The sequence below is a fragment of the Polistes dominula genome, unplaced genomic scaffold (assembly GCF_049000335.1).
Source record: "Polistes dominula isolate Pdom_NZ unplaced genomic scaffold, Pdom_raw_medaka scaffold_35, whole genome shotgun sequence".
Lineage (NCBI taxonomy): Eukaryota > Metazoa > Arthropoda > Insecta > Hymenoptera > Vespidae > Polistes > Polistes dominula.
Genome location: NW_028300968.1, coordinates 2,791,456 through 2,812,544, shown reverse-complemented (window position 1 = coordinate 2,812,544; position 21,089 = coordinate 2,791,456). Strand labels below are relative to the sequence as shown.

The following is a 21,089-nucleotide window of genomic DNA, read 5'->3' as shown; positions in this document are numbered from 1 at the left end:
TATCTATACCGACACTAGCTGTTGCTGTCGATAACAATTTTATTTGAAAGACAAAATAGAAAGAAAAAAATAGACTGTGAGATGTGAAAATGGTGCCGACGTCTACTTTTTACACTTCCACTTCAACAACGTTTAAACGTTAACTCTTACAAACGTGTGTTGTATCAAATTCACTTTCCTATTTATCCAATCGTATTTTTGTAACAAATTAAAAAAAATAACGATAGCGATTTTTGGAGATAAACGTCGAAAAGTTAAATAGTTTGTACGAATTTTTTAAATTTTAAACCTAAATATCTCCCTCCCTCCCCCCTTCCTTCCTCCCCCACTTCTTCCTCCTCCTCCTCCTCCTCCTCTTTCTCCTCCAACAAATATGATTTTTCAATTAAGAAATTATTCGATTATTGGATTATGGTTTTTTTTTTTACAGAGACTTCATTGGTCGTCAGGTTTTTATTCTTGATAATTCTTACTAAGTTGTAAGCTGTAAATGGTTTTGATAAATATATGCAACAAAAATTGTTCGGTATTATATTATAATAATAACAAATTATTATTTATTTATATTTTATTAAATTTTATTTTTTTAAATTAAATAAAATTAAATACAGTAAACATAATTTTATATTTAAATAAAAATTATATTACATATAATTATATGAAATAATATATTTATATATTATTTATATATATCTCTCAAATATTATTTATATTATTTATATTAAATTATATTATATTAAATATTATTTACATATATATATTATTTAATATAAAATTAAATAAATCTAGTTTTATAAAAATTATATTTTTATTTTATTATTTACTTTTATTTAATTTTATTTAATTATATTTTTTTTTATTATTTTTTTATTTAATTTTATTTAATTATATTTTTATTTTTATTATTTTTTTTTTTATTTAATTTTATTTAATTATATTTTTATTTTATTATTTATATATATTTTTTTATAAACTCACCAAAGTCACAATGCTATACACTAAAAAAAAAAAAAAACTAAAAGAAAAATTGTTAAGTATCTATTTAATAGATAGAGATAGAATATTAAAAAAAAAAAAAAAATAAAACAAAATAAAAGTTTACTGATCGGTTTTTTGTTTTGCAAAATTGAAAAGTTATCGTTTGATTGTGACATGAAGTTTTCTGATGTCATTCAAACTATGTCAACTGCTACTCATGTTCGTATCATCGATATAAATGGAGATGAGATAAAAAAAAATACAGAGAGAGAGAGAGAGAAAAAGAAGGGTGTGGTGAGATGGGTGGGTGGGTGAGGTGGGATAACAGAGAAGGGGGAGAAAAAAGTTTTGATATCCAGACGAACGAATGGTAAACAAGTTGAAGACGACTCGTACATGTACGGAACATATCAAATGTAGAAATAATGTTGTTGATAAAAATACTCGTACGAGTGTGTTTGTGATTGGTCTTGTCTGGCGACTTCATTTTTTTTTTATTAATCCGGGTATTTATCTGATAGCCGAACGAAAATATCTTTCTATTTTTCCTTCTTGCTCCTATTCACTCTCTTTCTTTCTATTTCTCTCTCTGTCTGTTTGTTTAGCAAAGTCTGGGCTCAAATATCGCGATAAATTTTCACTTGGGTGATTCAACTTTTACGAAACTATTCATCCCATAATCCATCGAGACTGTCCAATTTCCTCAATTTGACACATAAAACGATAATTGTGAAAACTTGTTTGCGTTCATCGATAGAAATTCTCAATTTGAGGGTGGGTTGAAGGTGGGTGGATCCCCCACCATGATCGTAGACAAAAATAAAAAATAAAAAAATAAAAAAAAAGGATCATGAATTATGATAATAAATTTGTTATATTTGAAATCACGTATTTTTATTATTATTATTATTATTATTATTATTATTATTATTATTATTATTATTATTATTATTATTATTATTAACACGTTCCAAATGCCAAGAAAATCATTTTGTTTAATTTACTGTTTAGATCATTTGATCCTTGCTTTAATAGAATCAATTATTATATGTAATTATTATTAAATTATTGTCAATATAATAATTAAACAAACTTATGTGCTATTATTATTTTATATTGCATTTATTTTATTTACTGCAATTTATTTTATACAATGCATATATTTTATATATATATATATATATATAATATATTAATAATATTATTATATATATTATTATATATAATATATGTATATTTATATTATTATTTTTTATTATGGTATTTTAATACTATTATATATTATTATATATAATATATATTTATATAATATATTTTATTATATATTAATAATGTTATGTATATAAATATAATATATAAATATAAATATATTTTAAATATAGAAATCTTTTGTTTTTACACAATTAAATTTGTAATAAATATAATATATATTTTTTTAGTTCATAAAATAAATAATTGTAATTGTAATGGTAATTGTAAATGTACCACCGGTGATACACGTGGACACATGGAAAGTGAACGTGTTAAACATTAAACGGAAATAATTTTTGTGTTAGCAAATGATGCAAAAAACAAAAAAAAAAGAATGCAATCGGCGTTTCGTCGCTTATTGGATTATATTGTAGTTCAAAAATGCACATGTTCCTGTTTTTTCATTTTCTTTTTGTTTTTGTTTCACCGTTTATTAGTCTGTTGGCTACGAAATTCCAATTTCAACGTTGACCTATCGAGAATCCACTTTTTATCGAATTTTTACGCTCCTACACGTATGCCTCACCCCCACCCTCTTCTCATCTCTTTCATTACTCTCTCATACTCTCGTAAATTTCTCATAATGATTTTGAAAGAAAGAGAGAAAGAGAGAAAGTTAATCACCGTTACGTCAAAATATGTTTTTCACCATTATTCCATTTTTCACGTTTCTTCTCTTCGAATTCAATGATTCCTGGTCAACAACAATGAATTATTAATAATTTAGGAAACCGAGTTAGGGTTGGAGATGTCTAAAAAAAAAAAATAATAAAATCGATGAATACGTGAAAAATTCTAACGTTGAATAATAGTTTGAAATAGAAAATGTGAATAATAAAAAACATGTGAGAATATTTTTTTTTCTTTAAATTGGAAAGAAAGGATTTACTACTTTCATGCATTTAAATTTTATTTCGTAAAATGCAATACATGAATGAGAGACTTTGCTTGATCCTTGGTTAGGACTCGAATCAAAACGTATAAAGACGAAAATACTCGTTGTCGTCGTCGTTGTTGTTGTTGTTGTTGTTGTTGTTGGCAGTATGTCGAGCTTTTGAAGCCATTGATTCTTTTCAAATAAAGTGAGAGCAAGTTTGGAGTTGTTGTATGGTGTGTTGAGATAGTGGTCGTTGAAAAAGAATAAGAAATAAAGGGATGACTAGATTGTGAGAAAGAAAATGTAGGAGAAGGTGGAAGAGACAAAGGGGATGATGAAGAAGAAAAGAAAGAGAGAGAGAGAGAATTGGATAGTAAAACCTCATTCAACTACTCCGAAAACAACAACAACAACAACAACAAGAACAGCAGGTACTTTATCTTTATATGTGAAAATATTTTCTTATTTTTGTAGTTTAAAAATGCATTCACATTTTTATGTTATACACCTGTACCACTACCATCCTACTAGACTATCCGAATAAATTCTACTTTTTATTACAATCGAACAACTTTTTAATGTATTTATGTTAACTTATATTTGTCGGAATATATGTAAGGATATCTCCTACAACTTCTACTTACTTTTTTTATTTATATTTCTCATATATTTTTCATTGTTTTTTTTTTTTTTTATTACAACTACTGAACAAGAGAGAATTTGTGATAAAAAGAAAAAAATGGGGTATACATATCCTACATTTTGTACGAGTCGGATGGAAAGTTTGCATTTGAAAGTTGTTAAAATTATAATAATTGTTGAAAACGATGAATCATAATGTTGACAGAAAGTTGTCATTATGTTATCACATATATGTATTTTCATATAAGACTAAAAGATGATCGATGTAAGTTCAGTTGTTGCATTTTTTTCAAAGTATATTAACCTATTAATTGCCAGACATATTTAGAGCTAAAGAATACATGAAATTTTACAAGTTAATAATAATATTAAATTATTGATATATAATATTGTAATGCCATTTAAAATAATTGATAATTAATATATTTTTTTACGTCATATAAAAAAGTATATTAACCCATTGACTGCCAGTGTGGGTGGTGCCAAGGTTTTATTTTTAAATATTACACGAAATTATTTTACAAAATAATAATAATATTAATTACCTATATAATTATATAGGAAATTAATAATCAATTATTGTAAATGAAATTACAATTAATATTACCCCTATATATAATTATAATATAATATAATAATATAATATATAATTATATATAGGTAATATTAATTGTAATTTCATTTACAGTAATTGATAATTATATATATATTGTTTTTTACTTTAATATATTAAAATTGATTATTCATACATTTCAATAATTCTTAACTCAAATTATTTGTAATTAAATCTAAAATTGCAGCACACAGACACACTACAAATATCTCATAATTTGACAGTCAATATGTTAAATACTTAATAATAAACAAAATGTTAATTTGTTTGTTTATTTTTGTTTGTTTTTAGAACAGAAAATAAATCTTGTATTCGTCATTTCACGTATGACTTTTATTAAGATTCATCGAATTTTGTTTTGGAGGGTGGAAAAGGGGTGGTATAGGGGAACAAACGAATAATCAAAGTATTCGATGATGTTAAGAGATGAATGATCGAATACTAAAGTTTCACGAAAGAAAACCTGTCAAAATGATGCATCGGCAAACACGACAGAAGTTAACTCGAAGATTCCCCGACGGTCCTAATAACAGGAAAACCGTCAAAGTCTCGGTTCCCTTGCCAACAAAAGAGATAAATTATGATTCGCATAAGCGACATACATACACACATACATCCATCTATCTAGCCATTCCCCCATTTTTATTTTTTTCTTCTGCTTAACCTTTTTACAGGGCGAGGAAAGTCAATACGCTGTAGAAGATTCCTTCGAGTGTCTACCTTGCGCTGAGGGTTGCGAATCATGCGTCGATGGTTCGGCATGTGTCGTGTCCTTGAATTGGCTTATGAGAACTGCTATACTTATATTGGAATGTTGCGTCATCGCTTGTTTACCTGCCGTTGCTCTATTTACTTGGAAATACGGAAACGTTAAGGTCAGTAACCTTTTGACATTTCTTTTTTATTTTCATGTGTTTAATGTTGCGAAACTAACGTGTGCAGTTGTAGGAGTTGAAAGTGCAATTATCCTACTGATTGAATACCTTTTTCGTTTATTTTTTTAGATTTTAATGTTCATTACAATCCAAAGATTATTTTCATTCACTGTAATATTAAATTTGTATTTATTTGTTTATCTAACGAATTGATCTAATTGTTACTGGTAAATTTGTTTTTATTGAGTAATGATGATAAGCACAGTGTAACAGTATTTTATTTTTTAATAAAAAAGTATCTCGTAGTTGATTTCAGTAAATATGCAACAAAATATTGTTTAATATTATAAGAATTAATTTATTATTTATTAGAAATTATTTCTAATAAATAATAAGTATATAATTAGTTATTTATATTATATAGTTGTTTATTTATAATTAGTATTATAAAAATTAACTGATTATTTACTACAAATTATATCCATTTCTTTTTTCGAAGGAGTATTAGAAATATATGAGAAATTATTAGTTATTTAATTATTAAATAACATATTTTTTTATTTGTAGTTTTGCCGTTGCGATTCGCGAATATCTATCTTTACAACCACACCCACACATACAAATACATTTCACACGAACTGTTATATAGATACAACGAAAACTTGAATTATTTAATTTAACGAAACAGATCTCTTTATCTTTTTTTTTTTTTTTTTTTGAATGATTCTAACAAGATAGAATTTCAAAAAGTTTCGTAATATTTCTATGAAAAAAAAAAAAAAATAAAAAATAAAAAACGTCAGAGAACAGAGAATCTTCACTTTTCTTTCTTTCTCTGAAGTTTTTTCTTTCTCTTGATTTTAAAGAATCTTTTTAACATAGAAATTGAGGTTGGGTTTGAAGACTCCGCTAAAAAGCATCAAAACGAGATAGAATAGGTTGAATATATGTATGTGAACTAGGTGAGTTACGGTAGGTAATCTTAATGGATGATCAGATAAATCAAGGTTAATTCGTTAACCTTGTTCGGCTCAGATCAAGAGAAGAGATACGACGTGATTGTTCCGAAACCTCTTAATCTTGTTTAAAGCTCTTGCTTCTCTCTTAGCGAGAGAAAATGCAAGATCGACGGTAAAAGAGTTTCCAATTGGCTTTATAACAACCAAAGGCACGACGACAGATACTTTTCACTTTCGTTAGGATTAAAACAACTTATTTATTTAAAGTGTAATACCCAAGAGAGAGAAAGAGAGAGATTAAAAGTTACAGTATCCGAATAATTAATCGTCATGAAACAAACAGGCCAACGTTTCACATCTTTCTTTTTGTTTCATAAATTATATTTTTTTTTTTTGTAAATAAAAATAGTAACAGAAAACTATACATAATCTTGAGATTAGTATTAATATAACAGAATAATACAAATAACACATTTTTTTTTAGATTTTATTATAGAAAGTTATTTTTAAAAATTAAAAATTAAAAAATATATATATAAATTTTTATATATTATATAATTTGTATATTAAATTTATATTAAACTAATATATAAATATATATAATATAATGTAGTAAATAGTATTTATATTATTATAATATAATAATATAAATTTATATTAAATTTATGTATTAAATAAATAATTTTCCTTAAAGTATCACAAATTGGTTCAAATTTGTTCCAAACATGTCCCAAATAATACGACAATTTTTAACACTTTATCATATATATATATATATATATTATATAATTTATATATTAAATAAATAATTGTTCTTTTAAAGTATCATAAATTATTTCAAATTTGTTCCAAACTTGCCCTAAATAATTTGACAACTTTGAACACACTTTATCGTAAAATAAATTACTTTACAATTAAAAATAAAAAAATATATATATATATATTTTTATATATTCATTAATTTAAATACTATAGAATTTATATAATAAATATATAATTTATTTTTAAAGTATCACGAATTGTTTCAAATTTGTTCCAAGTAATTTGACAATTTTGTCAAGTATTCTAGATGTCATGTATTCTAGAAACTTACTTTCGAAATTACAAAAATAAAAATAAAAATATATTAACCCACATTGAAAAAAGAAAAAAGGATAAAAAATATTACAAGAGTACGTAGATTACTATTCCTGATTGTCACAGTTTCGTATCAAGGAATTGCTGTTTCCCTATACTTTCTTTCTTTCATCCTTCCCTCTCTCTCTCTCTCTCTCTTTCTCATTTCTTTTTCTAAATATTGTTGTCCTTAATCGAGAATAGTTTTCCCTTACTGGCGGTTATGAGAATCACGTAGCCACAGAGCAAACCTGTATCTCGGAATATCTTAGTGATAAATTGTCTCGCTTGGTATCTTTAATACAGACTCCCATAGGACCACTCTTAACATCTCTCTTTCTCTCTCCCTCTTTCTTACGTTTTTCTTACATCTTTGTGATATAGAATGGTAAGTGGACCGTTTTCTCTCTCAGATCTGACTTATGACAGCTTTTGGATTTCTAAAATGTAAAGATTCCCTCGAGCACCATTGCAAACTCCATGATGATCAACTTTATATCTTTCTACCATACACACACGTATACACGCATATACAAACACCAAGATAAAATGTATATATGAATAAAAAAAAATGTGTTGAGTATGGAATATCAAAATATTCAACGAAATATTCAACATGAATGCCAGTTCTTCTCTGATTTTTCCATTTCAACTAAATTTTCTTTATGAATATATTTGATTATTTCAAATTTATTAAATGTCAACAAAATAGTGAAAGAGTAATGAAATAATATGTGAACGATAAACATTCTTCAAGATAAATATTCAAAGTAAAAACAAATAATCTAATTAAAAGTTTTGTTAAAGTATAGAACAACTTTTCAATTACTTCACTCGATAATTAAATCATTTTTTTTTTTTTTTTAATAGATCATTCATTGATTATTAAACACAGTTCGTATGACATAAAAACGAATAAAAAACTGATGGTAAGAAATAATGTATTATTTAAGAAAAAGAAAAACAAATAAAATTATAAATATCTAATTAAAATTATCTAATTTAAATTTTGTTAAAGTATAAAATCATTTTTTAAGTACTTAACCCACACACACACACACACACAATAATTAATGATGATAGCATTTTTTTAATGATACAGTTCGTTAAAATATGTTGAATAAAATAACTAATGGTAAGAAATAATATATTATGTTTAACAAAAAAAAAAACAAAAACAAATAAAATTCTGAATATTTAATGAAAAATATTTAATTTAAATGTTGTTAAAGTATAAAACCATTTTTTAAGTACTTAATCGACGATTACACTTTTTTAATGACACAGCTCGTATGATGTAAAATATGTCGAATAAAAAAACTAATGGTGAGTAAATAATAAATTATGTTTTAAACAAATAATTTTTATCTACAGTCGAGAAGATAATTTTGAAAAAAAGAAAATGTCATTTGTTCCGTACTGATATCTCAATGTTTAAATATTCATACGTGTTGTAATTACTTATATGCATTTGCAATGGCAAAACTGTTATCAGGGCTTTTTTTCTGTTTCTACACATGTTCTATTTTGTTTATTTTTTTTCTTTTTTGGAACCAGACAATACCAAACAAGATAAAATATCAGAAAGCAAAGAAAAAGAAAGGGGTAACAAATCCTATGCAAGTTTAACGTCGAATCTGAAAGAAAGTAAAATGTAATGTAGCGAATAATGTAAAAGAAAAGGAAAGAAAAGAAACGAAACAAATAAATAAAAGAAAGAAAGAATAAAAAAACAAGAAGTGTAGGAAAATGTTTTTTGGCTAGCAACATTTATATGCTAAACTGTAATATTATATATATATATATATATGTGTTATATAGTATGGTGGGCATATTGCCAAGTCTCATACACCGTGGTTTCTATTCTGAACACGGTTTTTAGGAATGGATGTTATACCATGGAGGATGAAAACACAAACGTACATGAATTAAACCTACTTAATGTTTCCCGATTATAAAAAAAAAAAACCCATTTTAAATCTCTTTTGCCAACTGGTAACTCTTCGATTATTTCTTATTCAAAACAAAAATCAATTAAAATAATAATAATAATGATAATAATAATAATAATAATAATAATAGTAATAATAATAATAAAAAATAATGATGTAGAACATTGTGAAACTGATAACATTGATAATACCGATCGTTAATTCAAGAACACGAACTCAAATAACTAATTCCAATGGTTTCCGGTAACACATTCGAGCCTTGTGTGTGAAAATGCTTTTAAGACGTCCAAGAAGAAAAGAGGAAAAGATAAAATAAAAAGAAAAAGAAAGAAAGATCATTAATACTGAAATACGATAGGTACGATCCTAAGTAACGTTAGGTAATTGAACGAAAAAATAAAGTGGAACCTATACATGTTTCTGTAAACGCATTATTCATTATGCACTTCTTGTTAATACTCTTATTACAATGAGTGTATCATAATCATATATTATCTAACCAAATAATTGATAAAAAAAATATATAGATTAATATTATTATTATTATTTACACGTTAATGGAGTAATACCATTTTTTTTCTTACTACGTAAGGTAAGACAATTTTTTTTATTTTTTATTGTAAAATTTGAAGAAGAAGTAAAATTTGTAATTTTGTTTATTTGTTGTATTGTATTTTAATATTGTAACTTGGTTTATTTGTTGTATTGTATTTTAATATTGTAATTTTGTTTATTTGTTGTATTGTATTTTAATATTGTAATTTTGTTTATTCTATAATATTTTAATATTATAATTTTATTTGTTTTATTGTATTTTAATATTATAGTTTTATTTATTGTATTTGATATCAATTATATATATATATATATACTCATTGCTAAATGATTGTCGACCTTTGACAAATTGTAGGTGGTAGTTGAAGCTAAAAAAAACCTCAAAAAACAAGAAAGAAAAACTTTTTTTTAGATATCGTATTATATTCCCTAATAACAAAAAAGAAAAGTAAAAGAAAGTCCTATTAAACTCGAGTTAGGAAAATAAATCCTGCAACGATGATATTATACATACTTATATGTATATTTGTGTATATATGTACGTAAATATAATATAAAAAAAAGGGGGAAAGAAAACAACCTGCGGCGGATTGTAGTTACTCGGTGAAAAAAAAAAGAAACTAGAACGCAAATGGGTAAAACCCAGAACTACCTTAATGCGTTTGAACGTTATTTAAAGTTGTAATAGAGAAGTTGAGAGAGAAAAGTTACTAAAGTATTTCAAGATAAAATGAGATAGAAACAAAAAAAATAAACTGGTAATTAGCTTAGGTTGAAAAGTTAGATAATATTATTGTACAAATTCTAATTTCATTATTTTCTATTATTGTACAAATTATTCTAATTTCTATCTATCTATATATATATAAAATATAAAAAAAAAATAATTGTAATAATAAAATATAAAATATAAATATATACTGTATTCAATCTGAATACAAATATGTGTACAAATAATATTTGTTCAAAATATTTTCTTATATATATATATATATATATATATATATATATATATATATATATATATTTTTTTTAAATATATTATATTGTATATTTTTTAATATATTATATTATATATTTTTTATATAAAATATATAATTATGTATAATTTATTATATTTATTTTATATTATATTATTTAATATATTATATTAAATATATAAATTATTTATATATTTAATTATATATATTTAATATTATTATTAATATAATAAATTATTATATTAATTATATAAATATTAGGTCGTCCCTCTCTCTAATTTAAATTATAATATATATAATAACATATATAATCATATAACATATATATATATATATATATATATATATATAATTAAAAATAATATATAATAATAAATATAATTAATAATTTAAATTATAAAAAAGAAAAATAGAATAGATTCAATATTATTTAGTAAAATAACATAAAATACAAAAAAGAAGGTATATTATGCAATATGCATGCAATATTGTTTAACTTATCACCAAAAAAAAAAAGAAGAAATTTTCCTGACGACCTAATATATATATATAACGTTGAATAAATATTTTAATTTTAAAATAGATAAAAAACTAAAAAAAAAAAAAAAAAGAAGAAAAGAGATAGAAATGAACAGCGAGAACGTTACGAATCTTGAAACTTATCTCTTGATAAATCTCACTTAAGATGGATAACATCGTGTCCTAAGGAATATTTCTTCTCGTAGCTTTTCTTATCTTCTTTTCAAATTGAATTCCGCTGTAAAATTGTTCACGCACCTACCTACCATCATCTTCTCACCGGACAAGATTAAACTACCGGCTAAGATATTATTACGTTGATCAGATAACCAGGTCACGTTTCTTAAACTGCTTGAGAAATTAAGAACGTAATTAAGAATGTTCCAATATCTATTTTTAATAAAAGTCTATTATCAAATAAAAATATTAACCAATTAATTCTATTTAATTAGAAATATTTTAACCAATCTTTTCTTCCTTTATATATATATATACTTATTTTTAATATGATTTTATATGTGTTAGCTACGTGTAACGAAAGCTACATTTTACTTTTTATTTTTCTATTTTATTTTTTATTTTATTTTTTTTTATTTTATTTTTTTTTATTTTTTACTTATTTTATATTAAAGGAACATTTTCTGTGTTCAAAATTGTCCCTTTTTTTCTCCTCTTATTAAACTTTTTTTTTATTTTCTTATTTTTCTTTCTCTTTTTGTTTTTCTTTTTCTTTACACGTACACATGGCTTTTACTTTTAATTTCTTTCTACTTCAAGTTTAACCAAGAGTTAAATAACTGTAATATTCAACACCAAAGTACAAAGTTTCCTTTGTACACTAATGGTACTTTATATATATATATAATATGCATAAAAAAAATAATCTGTAAGTATCCTATTTTCTCTCTCTCTCTCTCTCTCTCTCTCTCTCTCTCTCTTTTCAAAGTATTATGGAAGGAAAAGGAATGGATATTTCTCAAGAATGAATGTAATTTCAGATCTCTCTTCAAGATATTTCAAATCTTTTTCCACTCACTCAGAGAAATCGAGGATTATTCGATGTCATATTTTCTAAGTTGTTATGAAAAAAAAAAAAAGAAAGAAAGAAAGAAAGAAAGAAAAAGAAGAGACGATAAAAACCTGCAAAAATTTTTCAACTTTTTTTTTTAGTACTTGTCCACGTGATTTTATGCAAAATTTATCAAAATAATAATAAGAAAAAGTTTACACGTATTGACGATAAGAAATTAAAAAAAAAATAAGAGTAAGAACATGTTCTGTTTGAAAATAGTTAATAATGTTTAAATAAAAACGTTGTGTTGAGTTATTATTTTAATCTCAAAGGAAAATAATAAAACCTTTTTCTCGTTTAAACTATTCAAACAATTTATTGTACGCTTCAAGAAATAATTTTATTTGTCTTTACTTTTACCATTTAACACATTTTATTATAACTATTTTACGTATAGTTAAACTTTTCTCCCATGTGTAAAAAAATTAAAGGACTATTAAAAAATAAATTAAAATAAAAAGTTAATTAATTAGACGAGGAAGAAAACCCAGTCAAGCCTTTGCGTTAGCATTTTTCATAATAAGCGTAAAAACATATTTTTATTCGAATTTAAAATTGCATTTCTATTTCTTCCTCCCACTCTTTCTTCTCTTTCTTTCTTATTCTTGTTCTTTTTCTTTATCTTTTCATATTTTCTTGGCCTTAATAGATGCTTTCTGTTAAATGTAGAATCTTTGTGATAGTAGATTCCTATATAATGTATTTCTTACTGAAAAATGTGTGTCAGCTGTTTCTCGTTTGAAATTCAACGTAACAAAAATTAACTTTGAAAAAAAGGTTCAAATATTTTTTTTTTACTGTATGAAAATAATATTTGAAATAAAGATATGAAAACTATTAAACTAAGTGTATAAAGGTCTCGTTTGTTATGTAAAATATGACACGTGTTCGTGCTTTTGTTAAATCGACCAACTTTCGAACAATTACTGCACTGCTTTCCATTTTATTCTACATAATATAGTATAGATAAATTATATATATATGTTCTTATATTTGCACAATAGACAACTATTATGGATTGTCAAGTTGCTTTCTAAATTCATCTTTCGTTCTTCAAATGTACATTTAAATTAGTTACGAGTAAAACATAAATAGTTGAGTATCTCGAAATTTACATGCATTTTCTACATAATAATAATAATAATAATAAGAATAATAATAATAATAATAATAATAATAATAATAATATTCAAATGTTAATAAGCAACAATTTATCTAAAATATTATTCGATATTTCACGAATATATTACTAATTATTAAAATACAAAATTGTAAATAACGCGAATCAAACTTTGACACCGATGATAAGTTGACTTTCCACGTAAATTTTTAACAATTATAAAATATATTTACATGTAACAATTTTTTTTACACCTTAACAAACATCTATAAAATGTTCTTAAATATTTTTTATTACCAATTCGATTTTTACTTCGACATTTCAAATTATTTTCTAAGATAAAATTTTCAACAATAAATGAAAAATAATCGAATAATCATCCTTGCAATTGTTCCTGGATAGATAAACAAATATACAAATAATATCATTACTTTAAATAGATATTTAACTATCTAGTGATAAATGTAAGAAACAAAATATTGTATTAAATAACCTGGAAAAAGATAAGGATGTGAAAAACAAAGTGGATGACAGTAAGCTTTCAAAATAACTTCGATTTCGATAACAGTTACAAACGACTAGTCTACCTGTTTCCCACACCGATTACACTCGTTGACAGTTCATTTTTCTAAAAACGTAAACACACATGATGAATCGTTTTAACATATATCACGTACGCTCATACGACGGTTAATTTTGTTTGGTTAGCAACAAACTGACAGATATACTTGTCTGACACTTTGTTCCATTTACATCTAACACCACAACTCTAACACATAAATATGAATCATTCGTATTGCTAATAATATAGTCAAAATATTAATATTTAAAATAAATTTATATAATATATTAATTATAATTTTTATATAAAATAATTTATAAATATATATATATATATATTATATAAAATAATTGTTTTCCTTTTTATATTTGCATTTGTCTACTACATTTTTCTTTTATTAAATTTATTAAATTAAATCTAGCTCATATATTAAAAATTAAATTAAAAAAAAAAAGAAATGTTAATTACATTCACTTTGTTGCTGAAGCAATTAGAACAGGTGACAAACCATATGAACACACACCCCAATCTCATAAGGGTTAAATTCACACTATCAAAGGAGAACACACATGCTTATGACATTTCATTTCCCCGTTTGTCTAGAATTTCTATAAAATGAAAGATTAAACAATGTGGAATGTTATATAACCTTAAAACTGTAAGAACATTTTGAATTTTGTATTACTTTAAAAAGAAATTCAATTATATATTACTTGCAAGAGAAAACACAATTGTAAAATTACGATACATATAACAACGATTATTATGGTAAAAAGATAATATAGAATATGGAATAATTTTACTTGAATTTATTTAAGATAATATCACTCTCTAAAATGCTTTCATACATTATTCCTAAAGTTTCATTCTTGAATTTAATTAGAATTTCAAATTTGTTAAACATTGATTCACTAGTAATAAAAAGTAAATTGTATTTGGCCTAGTCACATAGGTTTATATACCTAGCATATAATTTTACAATTTATGAGATGAATCGAAGAATATTTTTATATTTATTTTAAATCGTATTTTCTATTTTTCTTTAATTATTTATATTTATTCTAACAGACAAAACAAGTCTTATTTCATACCCTAACACCCCAACACTTTTTTTTATTTCCTCTCTTTGGCAATTCCCATTGTTTAAAATGGTAATACCATTTTTCCTGTCACCTCGAAAAAGAAAATAAAAGAACTCTCCAACAACAACAAAAATTGGGTAGAAAAGTGTGAGAAGGGGGGTGTGGTAAAAAAAAAAGATAATAGAAGAATTCAACGTAGAGTGTTTTTGCAGTTGTTGCTTTCTAACAACACTGCACACGACTAATTCCACCCTATTGGATTTTCTTTACAAAAGCAAACACTATTTCTCTCGTTGGAGTAGAAAAAGCACGTATGTTGGTTGTATACCATCACTAACACTGTTACCACCAACACCCACCCACTTTCTGGTTTCTTCTTTTGGCTCGTTCATAACATTTCTTCCTCTCATTGTTCCGAGAACGAACGTCTTTCTTCCAATGTCGAGAAAAGAAAAATCTAAAAGATAACAAATAAACAAAAACAAACAAATTTTACCTGTAACATAGACACTTCTATTCACGGTGATACGAAAGAAAGAAAAAGACAGACAGATGGACGGACAGACAAACAGGGAAGCAAGAAGTACTTTAACGTTTTGTTCTAGCATAAGAAAGATGCGGTTTTGGTACAAGAGGACGCCATTAGAGTGCATTTACAATTAAACGTTAAATTGCTTTGATTACGAAAACAACAATTTAACTTTTCTGCATCTACGTTTGGAATCCCTGTTTCTCTCTCTCTCTCTCTCTCTGTTTTTCTTTCTCTTCATTTGCTCGTAATTTTTCTCTAACGTTAATTAATTTCCATTATAAAAGGATCGATAGTATCGTCCAAGCAAAAGAAGCTTTGAGTAATCATTTTTTTTTCTTGTTTTTTTCCAATTAAATGATCCCAGGTATATTCAGTGGATAGGATTACAATTTTTTTCGTCTTAGTCGTTAATTTTACAATGTAAAAAGTATTAATAATTTTTATATACACACACACACACATATGTCTATATTATTTCATTGTTTTATATAATATTTTATTCTATACGTGTTATAATAATAATCTCAATAAGTTGAATACAGGGTACAAGGATTTCAAGGAATATTTTCCCGTAAAGCATCTATGAGAATGAATCGAACGTTAAAGTGAATTACCTCCTCCAACCTCCTCCACCTTTTCCCCAAGGCAAGAACGTCCGGTTCATACATAGAACCAGAATATTGCTACGATAATATCGACAATTTGCATAAGGACAAGTATCGGTGTCGAATATTCCCCGTAGATCCATTTAGATATAAATTATAAAGGGTTTGAAAACATTTAATCACATCTTAAGATAATATACATGGGATTATTGCAATTTGTATGTAATCGAGAATGAACTTATTGCTATAAAATATATATACATATATACACATATATACACACTGAACAATCCTTTTCTTACGTTGGAAATTGAAAGAATAAAAAATAAAAATAAAAGATATTTTACAAAATTTGCATAACTCGTAAAATAATCGATTATCTTTAGGTAAAAGTTTAAGTAATTAAATTAATAATCGGGTAATTAACATATTATGTTAATAATATAATATATTATATTAATTATTTTATAAATCATTGTATTAATATATTATTTTATATTTTTATAATTTATATAATTGTAATATTTTTTTTATACAATTATATATTTTTATAATTAATTTTTATTATTTATTTTATATTATATATATATATATATCTATTTATATTAATTATAATTAATTTATATTTAAATAATTATATATTATTTATAATAATTGTATATATTAATAAAGTATTTAATTAACTAGGTAATATATTAATTAATTATATATTAAATTAATATAAATTAAATTTATGTAGATCATAGAAAAAAAAAGGTAATTTTAAATTTATACAAAATCATTAAAATATAAACCCAACAAACAAACGAACAAGTAATATCAACCGATACGAGCATTTGCATAGATGTAAAAAAAAAAAAAATAAACCACTACAACATCCGATAAGAAAATACGATACCAACGGATTAAAAAAACATAAGTACTTTATGCTAAATAGATTTGTTTAAAAAATAAACTTCGCGATAAAATTATACATTATTAATAAAAACGTATCACATATTCCTATACACATATTACGTTTTATCCTACGATTCTCGCGTGTATTTATGTATGAATGTACGTGTTTATGTATGAAAGGTACGTGTGTATTATTGAAACGATAAATCTTGAAGAAAATAAGGTCCTGACGAGGGGGGAATGAAGAGGAGAGGAGAGGGGAACGATACGATAGTACAAGAAAAGAACGCATTAATCGAGTTTACGGCTTTAGGGAACACTTTTTCCTTTTGAATAATATAAAAAGTTCCAAGTAGCTTTGCGTTTTATACAACCAGAGAAAGATACTGGACAGTTTGGACAAACTTTCAATGATACAATGGGACCAAAAATTTAACTCTCCTTATTGTGCTCCAATTTTCTATCTACTAAAAGATAGATTTCTCGTTTTGGGTAGAAACAATACAAAAAAAAAAAATAAACTTCTAAACTTTAGAATCGATTCTCACGAATTCAATCTTCCACCAACCATATTCTCTTTCTCTTTCTTTCTCTCTCTCTCTCTCTCTCTCTCTTTTCTCTATCTATCTTTTATTTCTTTTATTTTTTTTTTATTTGCTTTCACTCTTATTCGATCGAATTGTGAATTGTTCTCCTTAAATGGAATTACTTTATGTCGTACGAGTTCTTTTTTCTTTTTTTTTTTTTTTTTTAATAAATAGAAACACAAACACTTTGATAATAAATTGTTCAGAATTATTATCGTATATTAATTTAATTTTTAATCGTCTTTTATATAAAAAATAATCATAGAACACGAACATTTTTCTTAAATCACTAGAATACCTTCTTTTTTTCCTGACGAATAATTAACTTCATTTACGAGACATTTATTTCATTCGTTTTTAAAAAAGTCTCGTATTAATCTCATTTATAAAATAAATAAAACAAAAGAACAGATGTAACAAAAGGGGAAAGAAAAGATTTAAATTTGTAAGAGGAAAAATTTCCATCCCCACATCTCTTCAAAAAAAAAAAAAAAAACACCTAGCAACTACTTTGTAATTTCTGTGTATACGTTAGACAATATTGAAAAGGTAGTAGTAGTTAAGGATTAGTGAAATAAGAAAACATTCGAGAAGAAATGAAAGAGAAACAAAAAAGAGGTAAAAGTTTTTCTTCTATCAGAGCAGTAGCAGCGGCAACAACAAAGCTAATTTCCCCTTTGCGTGTTTCACTGTTTCATTTACTGTATTGCATTGAATAAACTTGCTTCTTGTGTATTACTGTGTGTGTTCTTAACGCGAAAAGAAAATGAGAGAAAGAAAGAGATGATGATATAGTCAAAATAATAACGAATTTAGCAATAAATAATTTGAAACTACTACAGAATAAAATTTTGAGAGAGAGAGACTTGTCATAATTCACTGATTCCCTTATTATTATTATTATTATTATTATTATTATTATTATTATTATTATTATTATTATTATTATTACTATTATTATTATATCGAATATAATTCTATTCTTGCATCCTAATATTTATTAACACATAATACTTAATAATTATTGAAATAATATTTTGTTCATTTTATATAATAATAATCACTTTTACAAACGTGGTTAATTCGTTCAATGGTTACGTCGAAGGAAAAACTTAAACATAAGAATATTTGTTACAAATTATGAAAAAGAAAAAAAATGTATGCATCACGTATGAAGATTGTGTTTGAAATTACCATAATTTATGCAATATACTTTTAGATTAGTCCAATCTACTTTGAATTGTATATTACAAATGTGTAACATCGAATTTTTTAATGAACATATAACTCAATGTATATATAATATTACTTTTGTAATGTGTACGTACACATACGTTCGTTAAAATAAACCCATATATGTGAGAAAAGTGTAATTTTTCATTAAAAAATTCGTTTGACAAAAAAAGAATCTTTCATGTATATATATATAAAGTATGTCGCAATAACAAACAATACCTAGAAATTTTGTTTTATTTCAGATAGTCAGAGCTGCCAGCCCGGTTTTGCTACGCGTTATAGTGTTGGGTGCATTCTTCATATATTGCACGGTAAAGTCCGATATTTATTTTTTTCTTTTTCTTACTACAAAGAATTATATCATCCATGGACGACGGATTTTAATAAACTTTTTTATTGTATGAATAATATTCCTCGGATTATGTTCTCTTTTATAATATTACTGTTTTTTTCATTAGACGTATTATAACATTCGTATACGAATAATTTTAATATAATTATAATTATAATCCTATTTTTTTATCATATTTTTTCATTTAAAAAAAAAGAAAACAAAAAACAAAATTGTGCACATTTTTTTTATATTTATATGTTACAGACGATAGTAATGTATCCTCAACCAAATGTTATTACTTGCACCGTTCGCGTTTGGTTAAGAGAAATTGGATTTTCTTTGACGTACGGTGCTTTAATGTTGAAAACTTGGCGGTAAGTAAACGAACGATTGATAATTACTTTTTTTTTTTTTTCTTTAAATTCCCATATGTATCTGTTCCTCTAGTACGGTAAAAAAAAAAGAAAAATTAAAAATTGCAACACGTAATTATATTTTTTTAAATATGCACAAAAATTTGTATTAGAAAAATCTAACGTTTTAAAAAAATTACCAAAGCATCTTTCAATACTCTATTATTTTATTTCTTTTCTCTACAACATACATGAAAAGAAAAAAAATACTAAATTCTTACAACGTAGACATATATTTCTTTTTTCCACAATAGTGCACGCATTTCTCTACGTTAGAAATATAATGAAACTTGTAAGAGAAGTTAAAGGTAAAAGGAGGAGAAACAAAAAAGGTTGTTTGAGAGATAAATAGTTTTACCTTAGGATAAATTCTAAAATAGTAGTAAGTGTAAGTGTCGAGAAAATAAGAAGAGTCATTGAAAGGAATCGATTACTTGGATAATGACGCTTACAACTCTGCAATTTACCATCTGTGGCGAGTAAATATACTCTCATGCTTTCGCACGTTCAAAGAACGTTAAACGTTAAGCTTCTGGCATCGAAATACACCAACTTGTCTCATTAGCTTTGAAACGTTAACGTGAGAACATTTAATTATTTAACATCGACGATACGATCTAAGATGGAGAACGTATAATTGAACACGTATATTGAATTATTTCGAATAAGACGAATCAATGCATGAAATTATATGCTAGAAAATGATTTCTTAATTCGATAATACATTTTCTATTATAGTTTTAAAATAATCAAGGAAAACATTGCAAATATTAATTTTTGCATAATTTCAAAATCCATAATTAAATGTTACTTAATTAAAATTACCATACAATTAAATAATACATTTTTATTATTAATATTATTTCTCTAATTTTGTTCAAGCGTTAAACGTTTCAATTGCATTATAAATATTTTTATTTTAAATTTAATTATATTATTACTTTCGTTAAGCGATGCATACAAACGAAACAAAAAATATTGAAGAGTAAAAATAAAATTATTTTTTTATCACAGGTCAAGAACTAGTTACAGTCCATCCACGAATATTTTATGTATACATATTTTAAATTATTTATGGTGCCGTCTAAAAAAAAAAAAAAAATACTTGATCACGAATAATTAGAATAATCCATCTTTTAGTACGATTACAAAATGAATATAGGATTATGATGAAAAGATATGATTACACTAATATCATTTAAATTGGAAATTAAGATCATAGAGTATTTAGGAGCGAATTGTATTCAACTCTGGATATGTTAACGAGTCAATATCGTAGGGTGTTAGGAACATTGCCATTATCCCGATTTACATTGGTTCGATGAAAGCCAC

At 24.6% G+C, this 21,089-nt stretch overlaps 1 protein-coding gene across 6 annotated transcripts in view; it reads left to right on the top strand.

Moving 5' to 3' along the window:
- The window catches only part of LOC107070049 (metabotropic glycine receptor), a 146,136-nt gene that overhangs the window by 112,580 nt on the left and 12,467 nt on the right, over positions 1-21,089 (top strand). For all 6 annotated transcript variants that reach the window (XM_015327887.2, XM_089173199.1, XM_089173197.1 and 3 more), the window contains 3 exons: positions 5,036-5,236; positions 19,253-19,321; positions 19,609-19,718. In XM_015327887.2, coding sequence (XP_015183373.2) covers positions 5,036-5,236; positions 19,253-19,321; positions 19,609-19,718 — 380 coding nt within the window. The remainder of the gene's footprint in view (positions 1-5,035; positions 5,237-19,252; positions 19,322-19,608; positions 19,719-21,089) is intronic.